This window comes from Schistocerca gregaria, chromosome 4 (assembly GCF_023897955.1).
Source record: "Schistocerca gregaria isolate iqSchGreg1 chromosome 4, iqSchGreg1.2, whole genome shotgun sequence".
NCBI classification, from domain to species: Eukaryota; Metazoa; Arthropoda; class Insecta; order Orthoptera; family Acrididae; genus Schistocerca; species Schistocerca gregaria.
In genome coordinates this window covers 730,740,645-730,764,810 of record NC_064923.1, presented here as the reverse complement: position 1 = coordinate 730,764,810, position 24,166 = coordinate 730,740,645, and the positions used below count along the sequence as shown (strand labels likewise).

Here is a 24,166-nt window from a genome sequence, read left to right as displayed (position 1 = left end):
ATGGCTAGATGTTTATATGCTTCTGAGCTGTGCTTGCTTAGGCTGTTTCTACGCCTCTTTGGGCCAACTTGCCGTACAGCATTGTGATGGCTGTTTTATATTTTGTAAGGCATAAGAGTCACATTTCTCTGCGGCTGGCTGCAAACCACTTTCTATGTTGCACATTTCTCATGAAATGTGGTTGGCGCACTAAAGTTAGAAAGCTGACAGTGGCTTGATAAAGTTACCTAAACTTGTTTTTAAGCATTAAACAAAAAGAGACAGATGAGAGGTAGTGGATTTTTTCTCATTATGTGTTGTTTGCTTCTAATATACATACAAATAATTTAAAATTAATTCCCATAATTATCAGTATGAGTACATTTACAATATTCATAATTTGTTGATAGCATGCTCTACAGTAGAAGTCTGCTGTGACAGCAACACTTTCCATGTTGCTGAAGGCTCTCTTTCATGTTATGGTTTATGAAAAAGAATGTGTAGATAAATAAATAAACATTTCCAAGGTGTTTTTTTATAGTATTATAAAGCATCATGGCAGTGTGTTATTTCAAGCATGTCCATGCTTGTTATTAATTTATTTTGCTTAAAACTATTGAGAATGCAGATCTGTCTGTTTTTAATAGTTTCCATAATGAGGCATTGTCTCAAAATACGGCAGAAAACCCAAAGAGAGTCTGGTCATAGGTGTAGTACACCGGTGGCAAAAGACAGTCTCTGTCTGTACCAAAATGGTACTGAAACAGAGAATGACAGACTAAAGGCCAAATTAGTAAATGCCTTTTTCCAAAGCTGTTTCACAGAGGAAGACTGCACTGTAATTCCTTCTCTACATTGTCGCACAGATGACAAAATAGTAGATATCGAAATAGACCACACAGGGATAGAGCAACAACTAAAATCGCTCAAAAGAGGAAAGGCCGCTGGACCTGATGGGATACCAGTTTGATTTTACACAGAGTATGTGAACGAACTTGCCGCCCTTCTTGCAGCGGTGTACCGTAGGTCTCTAGAAGAGCGTGGCCTTCCAAAGGATTGGAAAAGGGCACAGGTCATCCCAGTTTTCAAGAAGGGATGTCGAACAGATGTACAGAACTATAGACCTATATCTCTAACATCTATCAGTTGTAGAATTTTGGAACACGTATTATGTTTGAATATAATGACTTTTCTGGAGACTAGAAATCTACTCTGTAGGAATCAGCATGGGTTTTGAAAAAGACGATAATGTGAAGCGCAGCTTGAGCTATTTGTCCACGAGACTCAGAGGGCCATAGGCATGTGTTCCCAGGTAAATGCCATGTTTCTTGACTTCCACAAGACCTTCAATACAGTTTCTCACAGTCGTTTAATGAACAAAGTAAGAGCATATGGACTATCAGACCAATTGTGTGATTGGATTGAAGAGTTCCTAGATAACAGAACACAGCATGTCATTCTCAATGGAGAGAAGTTTTCTGAAGTAAGAGTAATTTCAGGTGTGCCACAGGGGAGTGTCGTAGGACCATTGCTATTCGCAATATACATAAATTACCTTGTGGATAACATCAGAAGTTCACTGAAGCTTTTTGCGGATGATGCTGTGGTATGTCGGGAGGTTGTAACAATGGAAAATTGTACTGAAATGCTGGTGGATCTGCTACAAATTGACGCTTGGTGCAGGGAATGGCAATTGAATTTCAATGTACATAAGTGTAATGTGCTGCAAGTACATAGAAAGAAAGATCCTTTATCATTTAGCTACAATACAGCAGGTAAGCAACTGGAAGCAGTTAATTCCATAAATTATCTGGGAGTAGGCATTAAGAGTGATTTAAAATGGAATGACCATATAAAATTAATTGTTGGTAAAGCAGATGCCATATAGATTCATTGGAAGAATCCTAAGGGAATGCAGTCCGAAAACAAAGGAAGTAGTTTACAGTACACTTGTTCGCCCACTGCTTAAATACTGCTCACTGGAGTGGGATCCATACCAGATAGGGTTGATGGAAGAGATAGAGAAGATCCCATGGCAAGCAGCATGCTTCATTACAGGATCATTTAGTAACTGCAAAAGCGTTATGGAGCTGATAGATAAACTCCAGTGGAAGACTCTGCAAGAGAGACACTCAGTAGCTTGGTACAGGCTTTGGTGAAGTTTCAAGAATATACCTTCACTGAGGAGTCAAGCATTATATTGGTCCCTCCTACATATATATCCAGAAGAGACTATGAGGGTACAATCAGAGAGATTAGAGCCCACACAAAGGTATGCCAACAATCTTTCTTTCCACAAACAATACAAGACTGGAATAGAAGGGAGAACCGATAGAAGTACTCAAGGTACCCTCCACCACACACTGTCAGGCGGCTTGCAGAGTATGGATGTAGACGTGGAAGATATTTTAAAGTCCTTGGTGGATTGTAAATAATTTCAGGAGTATAGGTAACAACTCACTGAATAGTTTATGCTCTTTTTTGTTGATAAATACATAAATAAAACAGAGCATGTTGCTAGCAATATTCACAGACTTGTTTATGTCTCTATCAGTGACTCAGCACACTTATCCAGTGAGTTTCTTTCTTTACTCCTTAAATTATTTAAATGGTAATTTCTTCACTATAATATAAAATGAGACTAATTATTTTCTGTCTTTTTGTTGACTTTAATAATAAAAGAGAAGAAAAAAAGAGTTTCCAAACCTAAGAATCATTGTTTCAAGTTTTCAAATTATACCAGACAAAAGATACTGTTATTCTTTGCAGCCTCATTTCCCACTATAGTTAGAACACCTTGTTGATTTTTATTTGTAAGAGTGACAACTACAACAATAAATACTTGTCTGTGAAGTTAGTTTTGTTTGATGTTTATCTGGCATGTGTGTTGATTATGGAGTTAAAGTATTCTTTATTTCTTGTGATAATGGATGTTAATGACATTTTGTGTTTTAGGTCCGAATTAAATTACGAGAGCCTCATTCGATGGAAGACAAACATCATCATCTGAAGCATCGTAGAAGAACTTCAGACACAGAACGATCACACAGCAAACTTTCTATTAGATCCTTATCAAGAAGTTCTCAGGAAAGGGAAAAGGTACAGCATCTTAAATGTGTGGCATATCAGCACTGAGCAAGTCAACCATTACTTAGTATGTAGCATCTCATCTGAAAAATCTGAACAGAATTAAAACTAGTTAATACCTGGCATCAAATTGCTCTTCCTAGCAGCAAATTCACTGTTCTGACCATACATATCAGATCTGTTGTTACTGATTAGATAAATTTGTAGTATGATTTTGGAGTATATATTATGTTGTAACATTGTGAAAAACCTCACAGAAAATCTTGTATTGGCACATTATCACCAAAAATTCAGAAAATATTGTTCCTGTCAAACAAAACTAATTCTTCATAAATGAAAATAATTATTTTTTGAAAATGTAATATCACTGGGTGGATAATAAACCTACTCACTAGGAGGCAGCAAGAGAAAATACATTAAAAAGTTATATGTAAGGTTTCAGAGCGATTGGCTTATTTTTCTGGCAGTAGGGGTTAAGGGGTAGGAAGAAAGATGAAAACAAGGATTGCCAAGGTATAAGAAATGGGGAGAGTTATGGAAAAGTCACCCAGAACTCTGGGTAGAGGGGGACTTACCAGGCAGGATGGGAAGAAAAGACAAATTAATTGTGACTGCACTGGATGATATTTTAATGCCTGAAAGCTTAGGTATGGGGACTAGGGTAACAAGCAAAGCAGTGATTACTAACAGAACATTTTCCAAAAGTTAATAAGGGCAAACCCAAGTGCATCATATATGGTAAACAGGTGGCTAGGGGGACACAGAAAAATAGACCAGTCATAAGATATTAAGCTATAACTTTACTTCCATTTTTTTCTGAAAGTTCAAGGCTTTACTGTCAGAAACCTACAAAAAAGTTACAGTACAAAGCACTGATCATTGCTGGTCACTACTTTCTCCTATCTTGAGGTATTCTGAACAGAATGACCTCCTCAGTGCCAGCCAGCATGGATTTTGAAAACATCAATCATGTGAAACCCAATCTGCACTTCATGATATACTGAAAGCATTGGATAAAGGCAACCAAGTAGATGCAATGTTTAATGATTTCCAAAAAGCTTTTGACTCAATACTGCACCTACATCTATTGTCAAAAGTATGATTATACGGTGTATCAAGTGAAAGTTTTGATTGGGTTGAGGACTTTTTTTTTTTTTTTGGTAGGGAGAATACAGCATATTATCCTGGAAGAGATTACTCTTCAGATGTAGAAGTAACTTCATGTGTGCCCAGGAAAGTGTGTTGAGACACTTTCTGTTTATGTTGTATATCAATGACCTTGCAGACAGTATTAGTAGTAATATCAGATTGTTTGCAGATGATGCTGTTATCTATAATGAAGTACTATCTGAGAGAAGCTATAAAATATTCAGTCAAATCTTGAAAAGATTTCAATGTGGTGCCGGATTGGTAACTTGCTTTAAATGTTCAGAAATGTAAAATTTTGGAGTTCACAAAATGAACAAATGTAGTATCCTATGAATGGAATATTAATGAATCACTGTTGGAATGGGCCAACTCATAGAAATAACTGGGTGTAACACTTTGAAGGCTGTATGAAATGGAGTGATGACTTAAGTTCAGTCATGGATAAAGCAGCTGGTAGAATACTAGTGAAGTGCTATCAGTCTACAAAACAGACTGCTTGGAAATCACTTGTGTGACCAATTCTAAAATGTTGCTCAAGTGTCTGGAATCTGTACCAGATAGGACCAACAGGGATATTGAATGCATACAGAGAAGGGCAACATGGAATGCTTGCAGTTCTGTTTCATCCATGGGAGAGTGTCACAGAGATACTGAAGAAATTGAACTGGCAGACTCTTGAAGAAAGACATAAATTATTCTGAGAAAGTCTATTAACAAAGCTTCAAGGACCAGCTTTAAATGATTACTCTGTGGATGTACTACAACCTTCTACATTTCTCTAACATAAACATCATGAAGCTAAGATTGGAATAATTACAGCATGCAAAGAGCACATTCAAATGATCATTCACCTATGCTCCATACGTGAATGGGAGAGGAAGAAGCAATAATAAATGGTACAATGGGGCATATCTTTGCCAAGCACCTCACAATGGTTTGCATTGTATAGATGTTGATGTAGATGTAGATCCTCTGGGCAGTCTACAAATCCCCCAGTGGAAAAATCAGGTATCTTTTGAGGAGATCCATGAATTGATCAAATTTTGCACTTTTTCACATGACTGGAAGTGCTGGTCAGTCAGGCTGTTCAACATGAACAAAAAAGGTGGTAGTTAGAGGGAGCAATGTTCAATATTTGTGTCTATTCAACATGCCATTGATAAAATATGGACTAGTGAGTTTGCTCCCTATGATACCACACCATACATTAACTGACCAAGGACATTGACAGTCAACTTACCATAACCAACAGTAATTGTCTACACTCCACTGATGCATGTTATGCTGGTTAATGCTATTATGGTTGATGAATATAGACACATCAGAAAATAACGCCTCAGCAAATGATGTGGGAGTCATTTGCATTTTTTGACATTCACATTCACAAAACATGACTGGGTTATGGAAATTGGTGGCATGAAGTTCTTGATTCAGTGACACATGATATGGACAATACTTACCTGTATAATGTTGCATTATTGTGAAAATACTACTGCAGACATACTGGAATCACAGTGTGATTGCTGGGTGCTTATACATGGGTTGTGGCATAGTGCCACTAGTACAGCTATTTCATTAGCTTTTCCTGAACATATTTGCTTCATTTCCTTTTGCCAGTGAGTACACTGCTGTCAGACATTAAGGCGTTCACAACCTCGTGAAAAAGTGAATGAAAGTGATCTCTCACTGTGAAATGCTTGGCATAAAAGGCAACAGCAGTCTCAACTTTGCTCCTTCATTCTCTGAAATTAGGATCATTTCAATTTTTTATTTTGTGCCTACAACATTCATCACCTATTTGCACATCTCCAAATGGTAGTTAGGTGTGTAGGCAATAAACACTGTATAAGTATTGTAATGTTTAGAGTCACTATCTGTTCTGCAGCTGCACAATATGTCAGCCTGGTTGCAGTGTACTTCCTGTTATGATACATCATAGTTCATCCCCTTTTTGACATATTAGAGGAATACAACATTGTGAAAAAGGATTCCAATTTGATGTTATGAAATACTAACCTGTCCTACCCTTACATCATGAGAGTGGGGACCCAGCTGGCCTTGGATATTCAAGAGCCAATTTGTTGCATGTCCTAAGTTATGATTGTGTACCTATATCTATTCCTCTGACTAGTGTCATCTGTGGTGAAACAAAGAAAATAATTCAGTCAAAACATATGTAGATTTTTCTGTAGAATGGTAATCTGGAATAAAAAATGGGGGTTCTCAATGAAGTAGCACATCCTCTTGCACTGAAGCATGCCTGTATTTGTTCTGGCATGCTATCCACAAGTTCGTCAAGACACTATTGCTCCCAATTGTTCCACTCCTCAATGGCGATTTGGCATAGATCCCTCAGAGAGGCTGGTGGGTCATGTCATCTGTAAACAGCAATTTTCTATCTATCCTGGGCATGTTCAATAGGGTTCATGCCTGGAGAACATGGCCATTCTAGTCGAGTGATGTCATTATCCTGAAGGAAATCATTCACAAGGTGTGCATGATGGGGGCATGAACTGTCAGCCATAAAGATGAAGGTCTTGCCAATGTGCAGCCAATATGGTTGTACTATCGGTCGAAGGATGGCATTCACATATCGTACAGCTATTACGGCACCTTCCGTTACCATCAGTGGCACACATTGGCCCCACATAATGCCCCCCCAAAACATCAGCAAACCTCCATCTTGCTGCACTCGCTGGACAGTGTGTCTAATGCATTCAGCCTAATCGGGTTGTCTCCAAACACGTCTCCAACGATTTTCTGGTCGAAGGCATACGCAACACTCATTGGTGAAGAGAACATGATGCCAACCCTGAGCAGTCGATTTGACATGTTGTTGGGTCCATCTGTACTGCACTGCATGGTGTCATGATTTCAAAGATGGACCTCACTGGGGATGTAGGGAGTGAAGTTGCACATCATGCAGCATATTGCACACACTTTGAGTCATAACACGATGTCCTGTGGCAGCACGCAAAGCATTATTCAACATCGTGGTCTTGCTGTCAGGGTTCCTCCAAGCAATGATCCATAGGTAGTGCTCATCCGGTCACTGCAGTAGTAGCCCTTGGGTGGCCTGAGTAAGGCATGTCATCAGCAGTTCCTGTCTCTCTGTATCTCCTCCATGCCTGAACAACATTGCTTTGGTTCACTCTGATACGCCTGGACACTTCTCTCATTGACAGCCCTTCCTGGCACAAAGTAACAATGTGGATGTGATTGACCTTCTAGGCATGGTTGAACTACAGACAACACAAGCCATGTACCTCCTTCAAGGTAGAATGACGAACTGATCAGCTGTTGGACTCCTTCTGTCTAATAGGCGCTGATCATGTGTGGTTCTTTAGATCTTTGGGTGGGTTTAGTGGCATCTCTGAACAGGAAAAGGGACTGTGTTTGTGATACAATACCCACAGTCAACATTTATCTTCAGGAGTTCTGGAAACCGGGGTGATGCAAAATTTCTTTTGATGTGTGTATATATATCTATATATATTAAAAACAAAGATTCCATGACTTACCAAACAGGAAAGTGCTGGTAGATAGGCACAATAATAAAACACACACACACAGAATTTCAAGCTTTCGCAACCAACAGTTGCTTCGTCAGGAAAGAGGGAGCGAGAGGGAAAGATGAAAGGATGTGGGTTTAAGGGAGAGGGTAAGGAGTCATTCCAATACCGGGAGCGGAAAGACTTACCTTGGGGGAAAAAAGGACAGGTATACACTCGCACACACACACACATATCCATCCACACATCTACAGACACAAGCAGACATATATAAAGGCAAAGAGTAAGGGCAGAGAGGTCAGTCGAGGCGGAAGTGCAGAGGCAAAGATGTTGTTGAAGACAGGTGAGGTATGAGTGGTGGCAACTTGAAATTAGCGGAGATTGAGGCCTGGTTGATAACAGGAAGAGAGAATATATTGAAGGGCAAGTTCCCATTTCCAGAGTTCGGATAGGTTAGGGTTAGTGGGAAGTATCCAGATAACCCGGACGGTGTAACACTGCGCCAAGATGTGTGGCCGTGCACCAAGACATGTTTAGCCACAGGGTGATCCTCATTACCATCAAACACTGTCTGCCTGTATCCATTCACGTGAATGGACAGTTTGTTGCTGGTCATTCCCACATAGAAAGCATCACAGTGTAGGCAGGTCAGTTGGTAAATCACGTGGGTGTTTTCACACGTGGCTCTGCCTTTGATCGTGTACACCTTCCGGGTTACAGGACTGGAGTAGGTGGTGGTGGGAGGGTGCATGGGACAGGTTTTACACCGGCGGAGGTTACAACAGTAGGAGCCAGAGGGTAGGGAAGGTGGTTTTGGGATTTCATAGGAATGAACCAAGAGGTTATGAAGGTTAGGTAGACAGTGGAAAGACACTCTTGGTGGAGTAAGGAGGATTTCATGAAGGATGGATCTCATTTCAGGGCAGGATTTGAGGAAGTCGTATCCCTGCTGGAGAGCCACATCCAGAGTCTGATCCAGTTCCGGGAAGTATCCTGTCACAAGTGGGGCACTTTTGGGGTTCTTCTGTGAGAGGTTCTGGGTTTGAGGGGATGAGGAAGTGGCTCTGGTTATCTGCTTCTGTACCAGGTCGGGAGGGTAGTTGCGGGATGCGAAAGCTGTTTTCAGGTTGTTGGTATAATGGTTCAGGGATTCCAGACTGGAGCAGATTCGTTTGCCATGAAGGCCTAGGCTGTAGGTGAGGGACCGTTAGATGTGGATTGGGTGGCAGCTATCATAATGGAGGTACTGTTGTTTGTTGGTGGGTTTGATGTGGACGGATGTGTGAAGCTGGCCATTGGACAGTTGGAGGTCAACGCCAAGGAAAGTGGCATGGAATTTGCAGTAGGACTAGGTGAATCTGATGGAACCAAAGGAGTTGAGGTTGGAGAGGAAATTCTAGAGTTCTTCTTCACTGTGAGTCGAGATCATGAAGATGTCATCAATAAATCTGTACCAAACTTTGGGTTGGCAGGCCTGGGTAACCAAGAAGGCTTCCTCTAAGCAACCCATAAATAGGTTGACATACGAGGGGGCCATCCTGGTACCCATGGCTGTTATCTTTAATTGTTGGTAAGTCTGGCCTTCAAAAGTGAAGAAGTTGTGTCAGGATGAAGCTGGCTAAGGTGATGAGGAAAGAGGTTTTAGGTAGGGTGGCAGGCAATCGGCGTGAAAGGAAGTACTCCACTGCAGCGAGGCACCGGACGTACAGGATATTTGTGCATAGGGAAGTGGCATCAATGGTTACAAGGATGGTTTCCGAGGGTAATAGATTGGGTAAGGATTGCAGGCGTTTGAGAAAGTGGTTGGTGTCTTTGATGAAGGATGGGAGACTGCATGTAATGGGTTGAAGGTGTTGATCTACGTAGGCAGAGATACGTTCTGTGGGGGCTTGGTAACCAGCTACAATGGGGCGGCCGGGATGTTTGGGTTTGTGAATTTTAGGAAGTAGGTAGAAAGTAGGAGTGGGAGTTGTCGGTGGGGTCAAGAGCTTGATGGAGTCAGATGAAAGGTTTTGTAGGGGGCCTAAGGATCTGAGGATTCCTTGAAGCTCCGCCTGGACATCAGGAATGGGATTACCTTGGCAAACTTTGTATGTAGAGTTGTCTGAAAGGTGACACTGTCCCTCAGCCACATACTCCTGATGATCAAGTACCACAGTCATGGAACCCTTGTCAGCCGGAAGAATGATGATGGATCGGTCAGCTTTCAGATCACGGATAGCCTGGGCTTCGACTGTGGTGATGTTGGGAGTAGGATTAAGGTTTTTCAAGAAAGATTGAGAGGCAAGGCTGCAAGTGAGAAACTCCTGGAAGGTTTGAAGAGGGTGATTTTGTGGAAGAGGAGGTGGGTCCCACTGTGATGGAGGACGGAACTGTTCCAGGCATGGTTCAATTTGGATAGTGTCTTGGGGAGTTGGATCATTGGGAGTGGGATCAGGATTATTTTTCTTCATGGCAAAGTGATATTTCCAGCAGAGACTACGAGTGTAGGACAGTAAATCTTTGACAAGGGCAGTTTGGTTGAATCTGGGAGTGTGGCTGAAGGTGAGGCCTTTGGATAGGACAGAGGTTTCGGGTTGGGAGAGGGGTTTGGAGGAAATGTTAACTACTGAATTGGGGTGTTGTGGTTCCAGATTGTGTTGACTAGAATTTTGAGGTGTTGGAGGCAATGTAGCTGGAAGTGCGAGATTGAATAGATGGGAGAGACTGGGTGTGTTTGCAATGAGAGGAGGTTGAGGTTTGTTGGAAAGGTTGTGGAGGGTGAGTGAGTTGCTTTTCCAGAGGTGGGAAACCAGGAGATCGGATAGTTTTTTGAGGTGGAGGGTGGCATGCTGTTCTAATTTGCGGTTGGCTAGTAGGAGGATGCTCAGAACAGCTGGTGTGGATGTGGGAGAGGAAAGATTGAGGACTTCGATTAGGGATAGGAGTTGACGGGTGTGTTCATTGGCTGAGTCGATGTGTAGGTGAAGGATTAGGCTGGTTAGGGCTATGGATTGTGCAGTTTGGAACTGGTATAGGGACTGATGGAAAGAAGGATTACAGCCAGAGATGGGAACTTTAAGTGTGAGGCCTTTGGGGGTAATGCCAAATGTCAGACAAGCCTGAGTAAATAAAATATGGGAGCGTAATCTGGCTAGGGTGAAGGCATGTTTGTGGAGGGAATGCAAATAAAATTTAATGGGGTCGTTGTAGGGATGTCTTGAGGGTGACATGGTATTAGAAGGTGGAAAGGGTAACATGAGGCTAAAGTGAAAATAAAAAAAAAAAATAAAAATATATAGGGAGAGATAAAGGTGGGAAAAAAGTAAAAAAAGTGTTGGTTTGAGATGAGCTATGTTGATCCTGTGCTGAACTTAGGTTGGTGAACAACGATGGGTACAAAGGTTAGGTAGTTGTGCTACCTCCAAAACACATTAAAGTGTAGAGAAATTCAGGAAAATTTCGAAAATACTGTGTGTAAAGGTATTCAAAGGACTGGTTATGTACTGGCAGATTATGAAAATGAGACTAACAATTGTCTGACGAAGAAATAATAACGTTTAAACATGTGGGAAGCTGCTAAAAAAACGATCGGTTATGTGGGAAAAAAACAGGAATGGAAATAAAACGAAAGTTGTTGGAAATATCTGAAATGGTCGTTTAATGGGTGAAAGGAACTGAGGCTGTGAAATAGTATTCACGAGTTTACACGAAATGTTCATAAACTGGGAACAGTGGATTTTATAGCAGCGTTAATGTTGAAAGCGTTAAAAATTTTTAGGTTATGGTATGGAAGTAAATCACGTATTATTGTGTATATTTAGGCAGGATAAAATGTATGGTAGATTATGGAAAAAAGGGAAGATGAATACTACTTGTACAAACAAAAAGAGAAAGTAAGATGACAGAAAAGATTTCGAAATGCAACAGTGACAATAACAAACGTAATTGTTGGGTTCAAATTAATGATATAAATAAAATAGAAAGAAACATTCCACATGGGAAAAATATATGAAAAACAAAGATTCCATGACTTACCAAACAGGAAAGCGCTGGTAGATAGGCACGATAAAAAAAAAAACTAAAAACAAAAAAAACAAAAACACACACACAAAATTTCAAGCTTTCGTAACCAACAGTTGCTTCATCAGGAAAGAGGGAAGGAGAGGCAAAGATGAAAGGATGTGGGTTTTAAGGGAGAGGGTAAGGAGTTATTCCAATCCTGGGAGTGGAAAGACTTACCTCGGGGGTAAAAAGGACAGGTACACACACACACACACACACACACACACACACACACACACACACACACACACGTCCATCCACACATATACAGACACAAGCAGACATATTTAAAGGCAAAGAGTTTGGGCAGAGATGTCAGTTGGGGCAGAAGTGCAGAGACAACTCACTCACCCTCCACAACCTTTCCAACAAACCTCAACCTCCTCTCATTGCACACAGACCCAGTCTTCCCATCTACTCAGTCTCCCACTTCCAGCTCCACTCCCTCCAACACCTCAAAATTCTAGTCAACACAATCTGGAACCACAACACCCCAATTCAGTAGTTAACATTTCCTCCAAACCTATCTCCCAATCCGAAACCTCTGTCCTATCTAAAGGCCTCACCTTCAGCCCCACTCCCAGATTCAACCAAACTGCCCCTGTCAATGATTTACTGTCCTACACCAGTAGTCTATGCTGGAAATATCACTTTGCCACAAAGAAAAATAATCTTGATCCCACGTCTAATGATCCAACTCCCCTAGACACTATCCAAATTGAACCCTGCCTGGAACAGTTCCGTCCTCCATCACAGTAGGACCCACCTCCTCTTCTTCAAAATCACCCTCACCAAACCTTCCAGGAATTTCTCACTACCAGCCTTGCCTCTCAATCTTTCTTGAAAAACCTTAATCCTACTCCCAACATCACAACAGCTGAAGCCCAGGCTATCCGTGATCTGAAAGCTTACCGATCCATTGCTTATTATTATTTCATCCAGTCAAGACTGATCTTGAATCTTTAATGTTATACATACCTTTATCTTTCCCTGTCTCTGGGTCAGTTAATACTATTGCATTCAGGTGTGGCATTTCAATTACCAGAAATGATTCCTAATACAGTGTGTATAAATTGCTTATGCTACCTCTTACTTTAATGCTTTTCATATTATTTGTAACCAGAATCAAATCTCCTATCTTTTATTGTAATCATGTATTTCTCTACAATATCTTCTTCCTTTCCTCTGCCTCCCTTATTAGCAATTCATTAATATTATTGTATGATGATGGTTGGTTGCTAGTTTTTTCCTCCAAACATTCAACCCACCTCAGTATTTGTTCTCCTTCTTCATGTTTTCCTACTGATTCCACAAGGAAGAATTTTGTGACCTCAAATTCTACTACTAAATCTGTTTACCTTGTACATCTGCTCTGTCTACCTTGTACATCTGCTCACACACTCGGTTCAGCATAACCTGCCTAGCTCATCCACCCATACAGCACGATTGCATTGTGGATGGTATGTAGAGATTAAAATACAATTTATGTTAACCCATGGTAGAACTTGCTTGAACCATTTGGCAATGAACTGTATTACATTTGTTCAATAATAGGTCCTTAAGTTTAGCAAAATAACAACCTCTTAATTTTATTATCACACCGATGGACATTGCTTTTTTTGGTGGATGCTGTTGAAACAACTTAGATTAGCATTCTAACACAACAAAGATGAATCCCATCCTTCCTGGACTCTAGCAAGTGGACCGTAGCAGTTCCACTGCAAATACTTTGCATAGCATGCTCAAAATAGTGGGATAGAGCATTGTGTGTACTACAGTAGTTTGCATTTCAACTTTTTGGCAAGTCTCACAAGATTTTGATAATTTCTTTATCTGGTGACTCATATCTATAAAGTGATAATACTTATTCATATGCATGATACATTTTTGGTCAGAAAGTCATATGTATTGTAATCTCCCACCCTCCTACCTTTTTCTACCTCTTGTCCACATTAAACAATGCCCAGTCCAAGTAATTAATAAGCAAAGTGTTTTATGAGGATTTGAGAGGGGCGAATATTACAATAAACTATCAAGAATGAGATTTTCACTCTGCAGCGGAGTGTGCGCTGATATGAAACTTCCTGGAATATTAAAACTGTGTGCCCGACGGAGACTCGAACTCGTGACCTTTGCCTTTCGTGGGCAAGTGCTCAACCATCTGAGCTACTGAAGCACGACTCATGCCCGGTCCTCACAGCTTTACTTCTGCCAGTATCTCGTCTCCTACCTTCCACCTACCACATAGTGAACATTACAGGATTGCATAATTAATAACAGAAATTTGAATGGTGAAAATAATTTGTAATTTCAAATGTTTCTAAAAAAATTTAACTGTACATTCAGAACTAGTACTTACCAATTATAACATTGAAACTAAAATATTTTATGAAGTAATTCCTTTTCAGAAATTTTAGCTTGAAATATATCACACTGTGTATAAAATAATATGAAAGTTTTCAGGAAAGCAACTGAGATAGTGTTGACCTGTTCAAAATTTGAAAATTAATACTGATTTTGACAATTACTGTTGACGAAAAGTAATGCTAGAGAAATATGTCCCATTACAGTATCAAGTTAATAATACTACGTATTACATACTACACAGTCTCTGCATTACTTCTCCTATGAAATAAGAGTCCCTTGTGCAATTTCCACTGATCACTGGGAAAGCATTGCTGTATTTACCTGTGCCAGTTTGCCATTAGTAGTTGTGCCCCATTGAATATGGCTGAAAAATGATTGTGGACTAATTTAAATAACTGGTCCACACAGTTAACAGTTCAAATACTTTAACAGCACTTTGGTGTTGGATAATCTACAGTTTATAGGCAGATTGAGTCTCATCTAACCAGTCACATACTACACTCTGTAGAACTGTTATAAGGAGATTGTTTGAGTCAGTAACGTAACACTGAAGTGACCCAAAAAGCTTGTGCAACCAAGAAATCATTAAAATGTTCTTCATCTACATCTGCATCTATACTCTGCAAACCATCATTAAGTGCTTGGTAGAAGGAAAGTCCCATTGTACCAATTTTTAGTATTTCTTCCCATTACATTCAAGTATGGAGTGCAGGAAGAATGATTGTTTGAATGCCTTTGTGCATGCTGTAGTTATTCAAATCTTGTCCTCCTTATCCCTATGTGAGCCATATGTAGGGGACTATAGTATATTCATACAGTCATCATTTAGTCAGTTCTCGAAACTTTGATAGTAGACTTTCTCAGGACATCTATGTTCAAGTGTTTCTCAGTTCAGATTCTTCAGTAATCTTGTCAAACTCTCCAATGGGTCAAACAAAAATGTGAACATTCATGTTGCCCTTCACTGTATACATTCAGTATGCACTGTTAGTCCGATTTGGTACAGCTCTTACACACTTGAGCAATATTTTACAATGGGTTATACCAGTGATTTGTAAGCAATGTCCTTTGTAGACTCATTGCTCTTCCCCAGTATAAATTCAAGTCACATCACCTGCTTTGCCTGTGGGTGACCCTATGTGATCATTTCATCTCGTATCCCTTCAAAGTATTAAACCCAGGTATTTTTATGAGTTGTCCAATCCCAAGAGTGACTCATTGATATTATAGTCATAGGGTACTACCTTTTTTCATCTTGTGAAGTGCACAATTTTACCTTACTGAACATTAAAAGCAAGTTGCCAATCTTTGCAACTCCTTGAAATCCTATCACGTTCTGACTGAATATTTGTAAATAACTGAATCATCTGCAAAAAGCTGATTTTACTATTATATTGTATGCATGGTAATTAATATACAACTTTATGGGGCACCGGATACAGATCATAATATACATAATACATAGTTTCCAAGTTTTGTATATTTTAACATGAAGGCTATGAGACTTACCAAGCAGAAAAGCACCGGTACGTAGGCACAATGAATAAAACACACAAACACACACACAAAATTTCGAGCTTTCGCAACCAACGGTTGCTTCTTCAGGAAAGAGGGAAAGACGAAAGGATGTGGGTTTTAAAGTAGAGGGTAAGGAGTCATTCCAATCCCGGGAGCGGAAAGACTTACCTTAGGGGAAAAAAAGGACAGGTATATACTCGCGCGCGCGCGCACACACACACACACACACACACACACACACACACACACACACACACACACACACACATATATCCATCCATACATACATTGGTATGTATGGATGGATATGTGTACACATGGATATGTGTGTGTGTGTGTGTGTGTGTGTGTGTGTGTGTGTGTGTCTGTGTGTGCGAGTATATACCTATCCATTTTTCCCCTTAAGGTAAGTCTTTCCACTCCCGGGATTGGAATGACTCCTTACCCTCTCCCTTAAAACCCACATCCTTTCATCTTTCCTTTTCCTTCCCTCTTTCCTGACGAAGCAGCCGCCGGTTGCAAAAGCTCGAAATTCTGTGTGTGTGTTTGTGTGTTTTATTCATTATGCCTATCTACCGGCACTTTCCCGCTTGGTAAGTCTTGGAATCTTTGTTTTTAATATATTTTTCCCATGTGGAAGTTTCTTTCTATTTTATTAATATGAAGGCTGATACACATGAACACTGCATGAAGTACAAATGCAGACTCAATTAAACATGGTGCCTTGTCAGAGCAGTTAATATTCCAAAGATTGTAATTTGTGTGGTCGGTGAGACCTATTGACGACCCCCCACCCAATCCGCAGTACAGAGTATGGCTTATGAGACCTGAGGGGGAGGGGTCGTGTGAGTGTCAGTGTCAGCGTGAGTGGTGCGAGGCAACAGGCGCACGACCGGAAGCTCCATCTCAATCGGGTCTGCATGCAAAGGTGCAGAGGGCGGCTGCTGGTCCAGCTCGTAATTCGAAAACCAGTGGTGAGGGATGATGCATCAGCTAACTTGAGAAGAGCAGTATGGGAGAGGAGGCGTATGTGAGCGTGCCTTCCCCGAATGCAGACTGAGTCGTCCGAAGAAATGAAAGCTCGAACACATGATGGGTCATACTCTTGTGGAAGGGACAAGCTGTGCACTATCTTGACGTTGAGTTCCTCGGTGAGGGTCAGGTCTGTGCTGTCGGTGAGCAGTACAACACTATAATTGACACGTTGTCAATGCAGTTAGGTGGTATGTCGCAACGCAAAACAAAGGATGGAGCATCTGCCTCTCTAGTACCTGAAATGTTTTCAAAACCTGTGAATGGGGATGATGATGACATATCTGAGGAACCCGTGAACTGTGGTAGCGAATCGTTGGATGGAGAAAACTCAACCATAGGTTAGCGGGTTTGTCAAAAGAACATGTGCTCAGGCAGTCTGATTGGGATGGCAGAGGTGTGTCTATGAAGGCAGGCAGGCTTGAGCCTGTGTAGAGAAATGCTTTGCAGGCAATCTTTTATCATAATGTCGAATGTCGTCTCGCCCCTCTGGAGTACTTCGAAGGGGCCGAAGTAAGGGGGATGTAAGGGTTGTCTGACAGAGTCGTCCCTGAGCATGACATGTGAACAAGAGCTGAGTTCAGTCAGTACGTAAGTGTCAGGTTGAGAATGACTGACAGGTGGGTGTAGCCAGGTGTTTCTGAAGTGTACACACATCCTTCTGATAAAGTCTGGGAATGAGGGGGAATCTTGGGGGAGAATTAGTTCCCCAGGTAAAACCGGGTTTTTGCCATAAACGAATTCTGAAATTGTCCCACGTAAATCTGGTTTAAATGTAGAATGTAGGCCCAGCAACACCCAAGAAAGTGACTCAGACCAGAGACAGTCATGGCACCTGAGTGCAGTTTTAAGGGTACGGAGCCATCATTCCACCACACCATTGCTTTGCGGGTGATAGGCTGTTGTATGGATCTTTTTAATACTGCAAAGACTGCAGAGAATCATAAAAAGTGCAGATTCAAACTGTCGACCCTGGTTAGTTGTCATGGTGGGCAGACAGCTGAACCTAGTTATCCAAGAAGAAACAAATCCTTTGGCAACAGTTTCTGCTGTGATGTTGGGTAAGGGAACGGCTTCTACCCAATGAGACATTCAGTCTGTTGTGGACAGGAAATACCTCTGGCCCTCTCATGGAGGTAGGGGACTGATAAGGTCAATATGTACATGACGGAAACATCCCTTAGGGATGTCAAACTTGCCGAGTGGTGGAGAGGTGTGACGTCCTATTTTGTTTCGTTGACAGGAAATACAGCTGTGCGCCCATGTTTGACATTCCCGTTTCACATCTTTCCACACAAAACACATGTTGATGAGGTGAGTGGTGGCATGGATGCCAGGCTGGGCGAGATTATGCAAGATGTCGAAAAACTGTCGGTGCAGCATGGGTGGGAGAAAAGGCCGCAGAACGCCCGTAGAAGAGTCACACCACACTTTGTTCAGAATCCCAGGAAACTTAGCCTTGGTAAACATGAGCAAAGACTGCGGGTCTGTGAGCACAACCTGAGTGTCCTTGTCTGAAGCCTGTAGAGCGGCAAGGTCAGATAAATTGACGATACTTGAAACGGCATTGATCCGTGAGAGGAAATCAGTGAGGATGTTCTCTGTGCCTCTGATGTAGCGTACAGTCATAGGAAATTAAGAGACCAGGTATAAGTGGCAGAACCTTTTGGGGAGAGGATCCTCTGGCGTGTTTCAGAAGGTGTCTGGCAGCAGATTGTGATCAGTAAGAATGAAGAAAGGATGGCCCTTGATGTCAGTGCAAAAATGTTTGATGGCCTCGTACATCACCAGAAGCTCTTTATCAAAACCGGAATATTTCTTCTGTGCTGTAGATAGTGTTTTGGAGAAGAAATGAAGTGGATAAATTTGTCGTCTTTGCTCTGTTGTAATACTGCCCCGACCGCAATGTCGCTGGTGTCCTTAGAGATGAACAAACTGGCAAACAGATCAGGATGGGCAAGTATGTCTGCATGAGCAAAGCTGTTTTAAAGAGCCCTGAAAGCCTATAGCATGGGTTCAGTCCAACAGACTGGTTCAATGCCCGAAGTTTGTTTGTCAGAGAGTGAGTCCGTCAGCGGGGCCTGCACGGCGGCAGCAGAATGTAGATGACGGCCGTAGTAATTTATAGTAGCTAGGAAACGTCTGAATTCTTTGTAAATAGCTGGGAGTGGCAATGATGTGATAGCCTGCACGTGGAATTTGGGAGGCTGTATTCCGTCTGTGGAGACAGTGTAACCCGGAAATGTCACAGAAGGCTGACGTAATTGGAATTTTTCTTTGTTGACCTTGACACTATTGGATGGCAAACTCTGGAGGACCTCGGATAAATGGTCTTTGTGGTCTTCAGCTGATTTGCTGAAAATGAGTATGTCATCCAGGTATGCGAAGCAGAACTCGAATCATCGTAAGAATGAGTCAATGAAATGACGTTTGTGCCACTTTCTTTAAACCAAATGACATGAAGTTATACTGGAATGTCTTCCAGCGCTACTGGAATCTGGTGATAAGCATGTTTACAGTCAATCAAGTCAATCACACTGAAGATTGTGGCGCCCGTTAACATATGAGTGAAATTGTTTATGTTTGGCATGGAGTAATTGCCCATGACAGTGCGAGAATTTAAACATCTGTAATCACCACACATTCAAAAAGAACTGCCATATTTTGTGACGTTGTGAATTGGTGAAGATCAGTTGGTGTCCAATGGCTGTAGAATGCCTGCCTCCAGAAGTTCGTTAATTTGCTGCTGGGCCGTGCACAACTTAATAGGGTTGAGGCGTCTAACCTTGTGTCTAATAGGAGGGCCAGCAGTGGTAATTATCTTGAGTATCATTCCATCAGTGATGGAAGAGACTGAGAACAGCACGTGAGGCTGAGTAACATTCTGATGTGGAGTTTTGGGACGAGTGGGGCGTGATGAGGCGTAGCCATTAGTATGAATGGGAAAAGGCAGCATGAAAGTCACATACCTATTACGCGAGCGTGGCATGCACTTGTTTGTAGAGGTCAGTTGCATGTGCAGCATGGAGTGGACTGGGGTGCGCAGTGGCTGTCTGTTGTTAACTTGGCCTTGGGTAACTGGCGCTGGTGAGAGAGGCGCTAGCGTCGAGCGAGGGACAGCAATGGCAGCTGAGTTGCTCGGCTGGTGCGCTTGAGAGGGGGAATGTTTAGTATTAAGCAGGGCAGCTGCCCGCATAGTGGGTGTGGTTGTGCTGTGCGAGCAACTGTTATTAGAGACACTGTTTGAAACACGAGGCACTGTGTATAGTGGGCACTCGCGCAGTGTGGAGGTCACTGAACATGAATTGTCACATGCAATGAATGTTTTTGAAATAACCTGATGAGTGTTCAAAATGGTGCTTGGTGATGAAGTTCGATCCAGTGAAGGTACTGCAGATTGCAGTTTCAACATCGAGGTGCAGGCCACAGCAAGCTCGTTGTAAGTGTGAGCAATGCTTTGTTTCAGCTCGTTGTTCTCCTGGTGGAAGGGCACCGCTGAGTTGCATTCTGAAAGTAGGTTAGTGATACAGGTCACAATCTTGCCTGTGAGGGTGGAACACTTGCAAACTAAATCCGATGTTGCGGCAGAAATGGAACGAGGAGTATGGGTGCCGGATCACGGTATCTGAGTGTTAGACGGTTGGTGTAACACTGAACACTGGACTATGTTACGGGAGAACTTGTAATGGGACAAAAAAATCCATACCGAGGATAGGTTTGTCAACGTTGGCGATGTAGAAGGTCCACGGGAAACGCAGAGAAGGGCATAGGTGCACCACCACTTTCACAGAACCGACAGTTTGTAACGTTGATGTGTTGACTGCTCATAGGAGAGAGTTCGTCGGTGAAAAGCTGGTAGGAGCCAACGATCGAGGTATGATAGACATGTCAGCACCAGTGTCAATTAGGTAGACAAACTGTAATGAAATGTCTGTCACATATAAATGACCACTCGGCCAAGGGGACGAGTGGACAGAGAGCAATTTTAGGGGATACCTGTGAAGTTCCCCGCAGGACTCAGCGTCACATAGATCCTGTGTCGACATTTGGGCAATGGCAAGGTAACCTGCACTTCTTGGCCTCAGCCCCAAAAATCTTGTGGTACCAACAGTAGGGATGAGCCGGATGTGGCGGTGCTGGTGACTGTGATAGCAGGGGAGGCTTATCCTCATTGATCTGTTCTGGGATGTAAACCGGGACGTATGGAGCGTGGGTGAGTCTTGAGTGCTCGGAAAGAGGTGAGAGTGAATGAGTACTGCCTGGCACTGTAGAAGGCATGGAAATGAAATGGGCCCTGCCCCTGCCTGCAGATGGCCAGTAAACAGGAGGTGTAGTGCCACACAGCGATGGGGGATGAGCTGGGCGTTTCTGATGCAGGAGTGCCTACAGCTGATCTGCAATGCATAGGCAAGAACTGATAGACTTGAAAGAGTGTGGCAGTAAGTGTATCTGTAGGTCGGTAGGTAACTTGGCCGACCATACCGTCCACAGGGTGACGTCTGGCATCATGTGCTCACTTATGAGTAACCTGAGGCAGCCCCAAAGTTGTGATGTAGTGCAGTTCCCCAAGTGCTCCTCATACAGAATCTTGATTATCAATTCAGTTCCTGTGGTGAGCAGGCAAGTCCATGCAATATTATTTTCTTGGTGAACTCATACTTCGGTGATGGTGGAGGTGAAAGTAGGAGATCAGGAATTAAATCCAAGTGGTTGTGAAGGCATGTGACCAAAAAATAGGAATTTGGAGCTGTCATCCATCACTTGATACAGCTCAAAGAGGTGTTCCACCAGTCTGAACCATGAAACTGGATTGTCCTCGTATAGGGGAGGTAGCTTGGGTAGGTGCCCTGGAGGTGGAAACAGAAGTTGCTTCGTCTTGTCTTGGAAGGCCTGTGGCCATGCTGGGATCCAGCATCACCAGATCAGAAATATTACTAGCACACATGTTCGGAACAATGGCTGGTTGTAATGTCTCTGAAGATGTCTGAAAACATGACATGGCAGGCACGGTTGGTACCGTGGGAGCAAATAGGCAAGAGGTGCATAATTAGGGCCCGTAAACTGGACCTGAAATTGCAGGAATAGCACTGACATTGTCCAACTCAGAAATGATGTGGAAGGCTGGTGTGGCAGTGCAGACGGTACTGCAGAAGGAGTGAGCAGTTGTATGGTCAGAACCATGGCCCCCTGGGGGGGGGGGGGGGCAGGAGGGGGGGGAGGGGGGGGATGGACAGTGGCCTTGAGCTGAAAGTGGCAACGAGAGTTTTCCATGCACACTAGCCATGCACCCTTTGTGGTAGGACCATAAAACACTGGTGAAACCTGTTGGTGGTCGCACTGTCATAGTACAACATTGGTGGGTGAAGAGGCTATGTTGGGTGCACTCGTACCTACATGTTCGTGAAACTGGCCGCTGATCCTGTGGTTTGTTGTGGCGAAATGGATACATAAAAATGTCTGTTACTGATTTGTGAGGAAGGTGAGGCTGTCGTAGCTTGGTAATAGTTGACTGCGTGTGCATGTTGCAGTGTTGCACACAGCACTACCGTAAGTGACGTCGTGGCGCATAGAGGATCAAAGCACATGTGCGTATTTCAGTCCCTTGGAACTTCGTACAAGTGATCGATTGTCACACTATTTAGTAGAACATCCACTTCACTTTTCACTTGTTGTTGTGTGTAATCCAGTGAAACAAAGCCTGTGTCCATTGTTTGAGGTAACTGTGTAACACTCGGTAGTTGTGAGGTTGCTAAAGTAGAGGTTATCCTTGTCAAAGATCGTAGATCATTGTGTGTTAGCTGCAAAATAACCAATGGTGGAAGGTTGTGTTGGACTGATTGTAAGAGATGGGCCTCCAAATCTTCATAAAGAATGCTTGGTGATGTAGCCATGGTGTCGGATCTGAAACCTGTTGATCTATATGACCAGTGCGGACGTCACGGAAAACGTATAACTTTTTTGTCCGGGGTCATCAACGTGGGATTCTGGATATCAACCATAATGTATGTAATAAACAATTCCCAAGTTTTGTATATAAAATATATTTTACCATAAAGACTGATACACATGAACACTGCGTGAAGTACAAAGGCAGACTGAATTAAACATGGTGGCTCGTCAGAGCAGTTAATATTCCAAAGATTGGTTCATGTGACCTATCAACACCACAACTTGAACAGCAATTGTCCCAACAGATTTTCCTGGGCACATCTGAAATTTCTTCTACATCTGATGATGAATGTCCATCCAAGATAACATGCTGTATCCTCCCTACCAAAAAGTCCTCAACCCAGTCACAAATTTCACTTGATACTCCATGGGATCATACTTTTGACAATTAGCATAGGTAGATATGGTACTGAATCAGATGCTTTCGAGACATCAAGAAATAGTGCAGCTACCTGACTACCTCAATCCAAAGTTTTCAGTATGCCATTAGAGAAAAATATAAGTTGGCTTTCACATGATTGATGTTTTTGTAATCCATATTGGATGACATGGAGGAGGTCATCTTGTTAAGATACTTCATTATGTTTTGCCTCAAAATACACTTTAAGATTCTACAACAAATCATTGTCAGAGACATTGGACAGTAGTTTTGTTTATCACTTCTGCTAGCCTTCTTGTGGACAGGTGTGACCTGTGCTTTTTTTCCAAGAATTGAGCATAGAGTGTCTTTCCACTGTCTACCTAACCTTCATAACCTCTTGGTTCATTCCTATTAAATCCCCAAACCACCTTCCCTACCCTCTGGCTCCTACTGTTGTAACCTCCGCCGGTGTAAAACCTGTCCCATGCACCCTCCCACCACCACCTACTCCAGTCCTGTAACCCGGAAGGTGTACACGATCAAAGGCAGAGCCACGTGTGAAAAGACCCACGTGATTCACCAACTGACCTGCCTACACTGTGATGCTTTCTATGTGGGAATGACCAGCAACAAACTGTCCATTCGCCTGAGTGGACACAGGCAGACAGTGTTTGTTGGTAATGAGGATCACCCTGTGGCTAAACATGCCTTGGTGCACGGCCAGCACATCTTGGCACAGTGTTACACCATCCAGGTTATCTGGATACTTCCCACTAACACCAACCAGTTAGAACTCCGGAGATGGGAACTTGCCCTTCAGTATATCCTCTCTTCTCGTTATCCGCCAGGCCTCAACCTCCGCTAATTTCAAGTTGCTGCCGTTCATACCTCACCTGTCTTTCAACAACATATTTGCCTATGTACTTACACCTCGACTGACATCTCTGCCCAAACTCTTTGACTTTACAAATGTCTGCTTGTGTCTGTGTATGTGCGGATGGATATCTGTTTGTGTCCGAGTGTATACCTGTCCCTTTTTCCCCCTGAGGTAAGTCTTTCTACTCCTGGAATTGGAATGACTCCTTACCCTCTACCTTAAAACCCACATCCTTTCGTCTTTCCCTCTCCTTCCCTCTTTCCTGATGAAGCAACCGTTGGTTGCGAAAGC

The 24,166-nt window shown here is 42.5% G+C and overlaps 1 protein-coding gene across 1 annotated transcript in view; it reads left to right on the top strand.

Annotated features, from left to right (window-relative positions):
* The window catches only part of LOC126266661 (uncharacterized), a 272,935-nt gene that overhangs the window by 181,874 nt on the left and 66,895 nt on the right, over positions 1-24,166 (top strand). Inside the window, exon 8 of the mRNA XM_049971077.1 lies at positions 2,935-3,078. Coding sequence (XP_049827034.1) covers positions 2,935-3,078 — 144 coding nt within the window. The remainder of the gene's footprint in view (positions 1-2,934; positions 3,079-24,166) is intronic.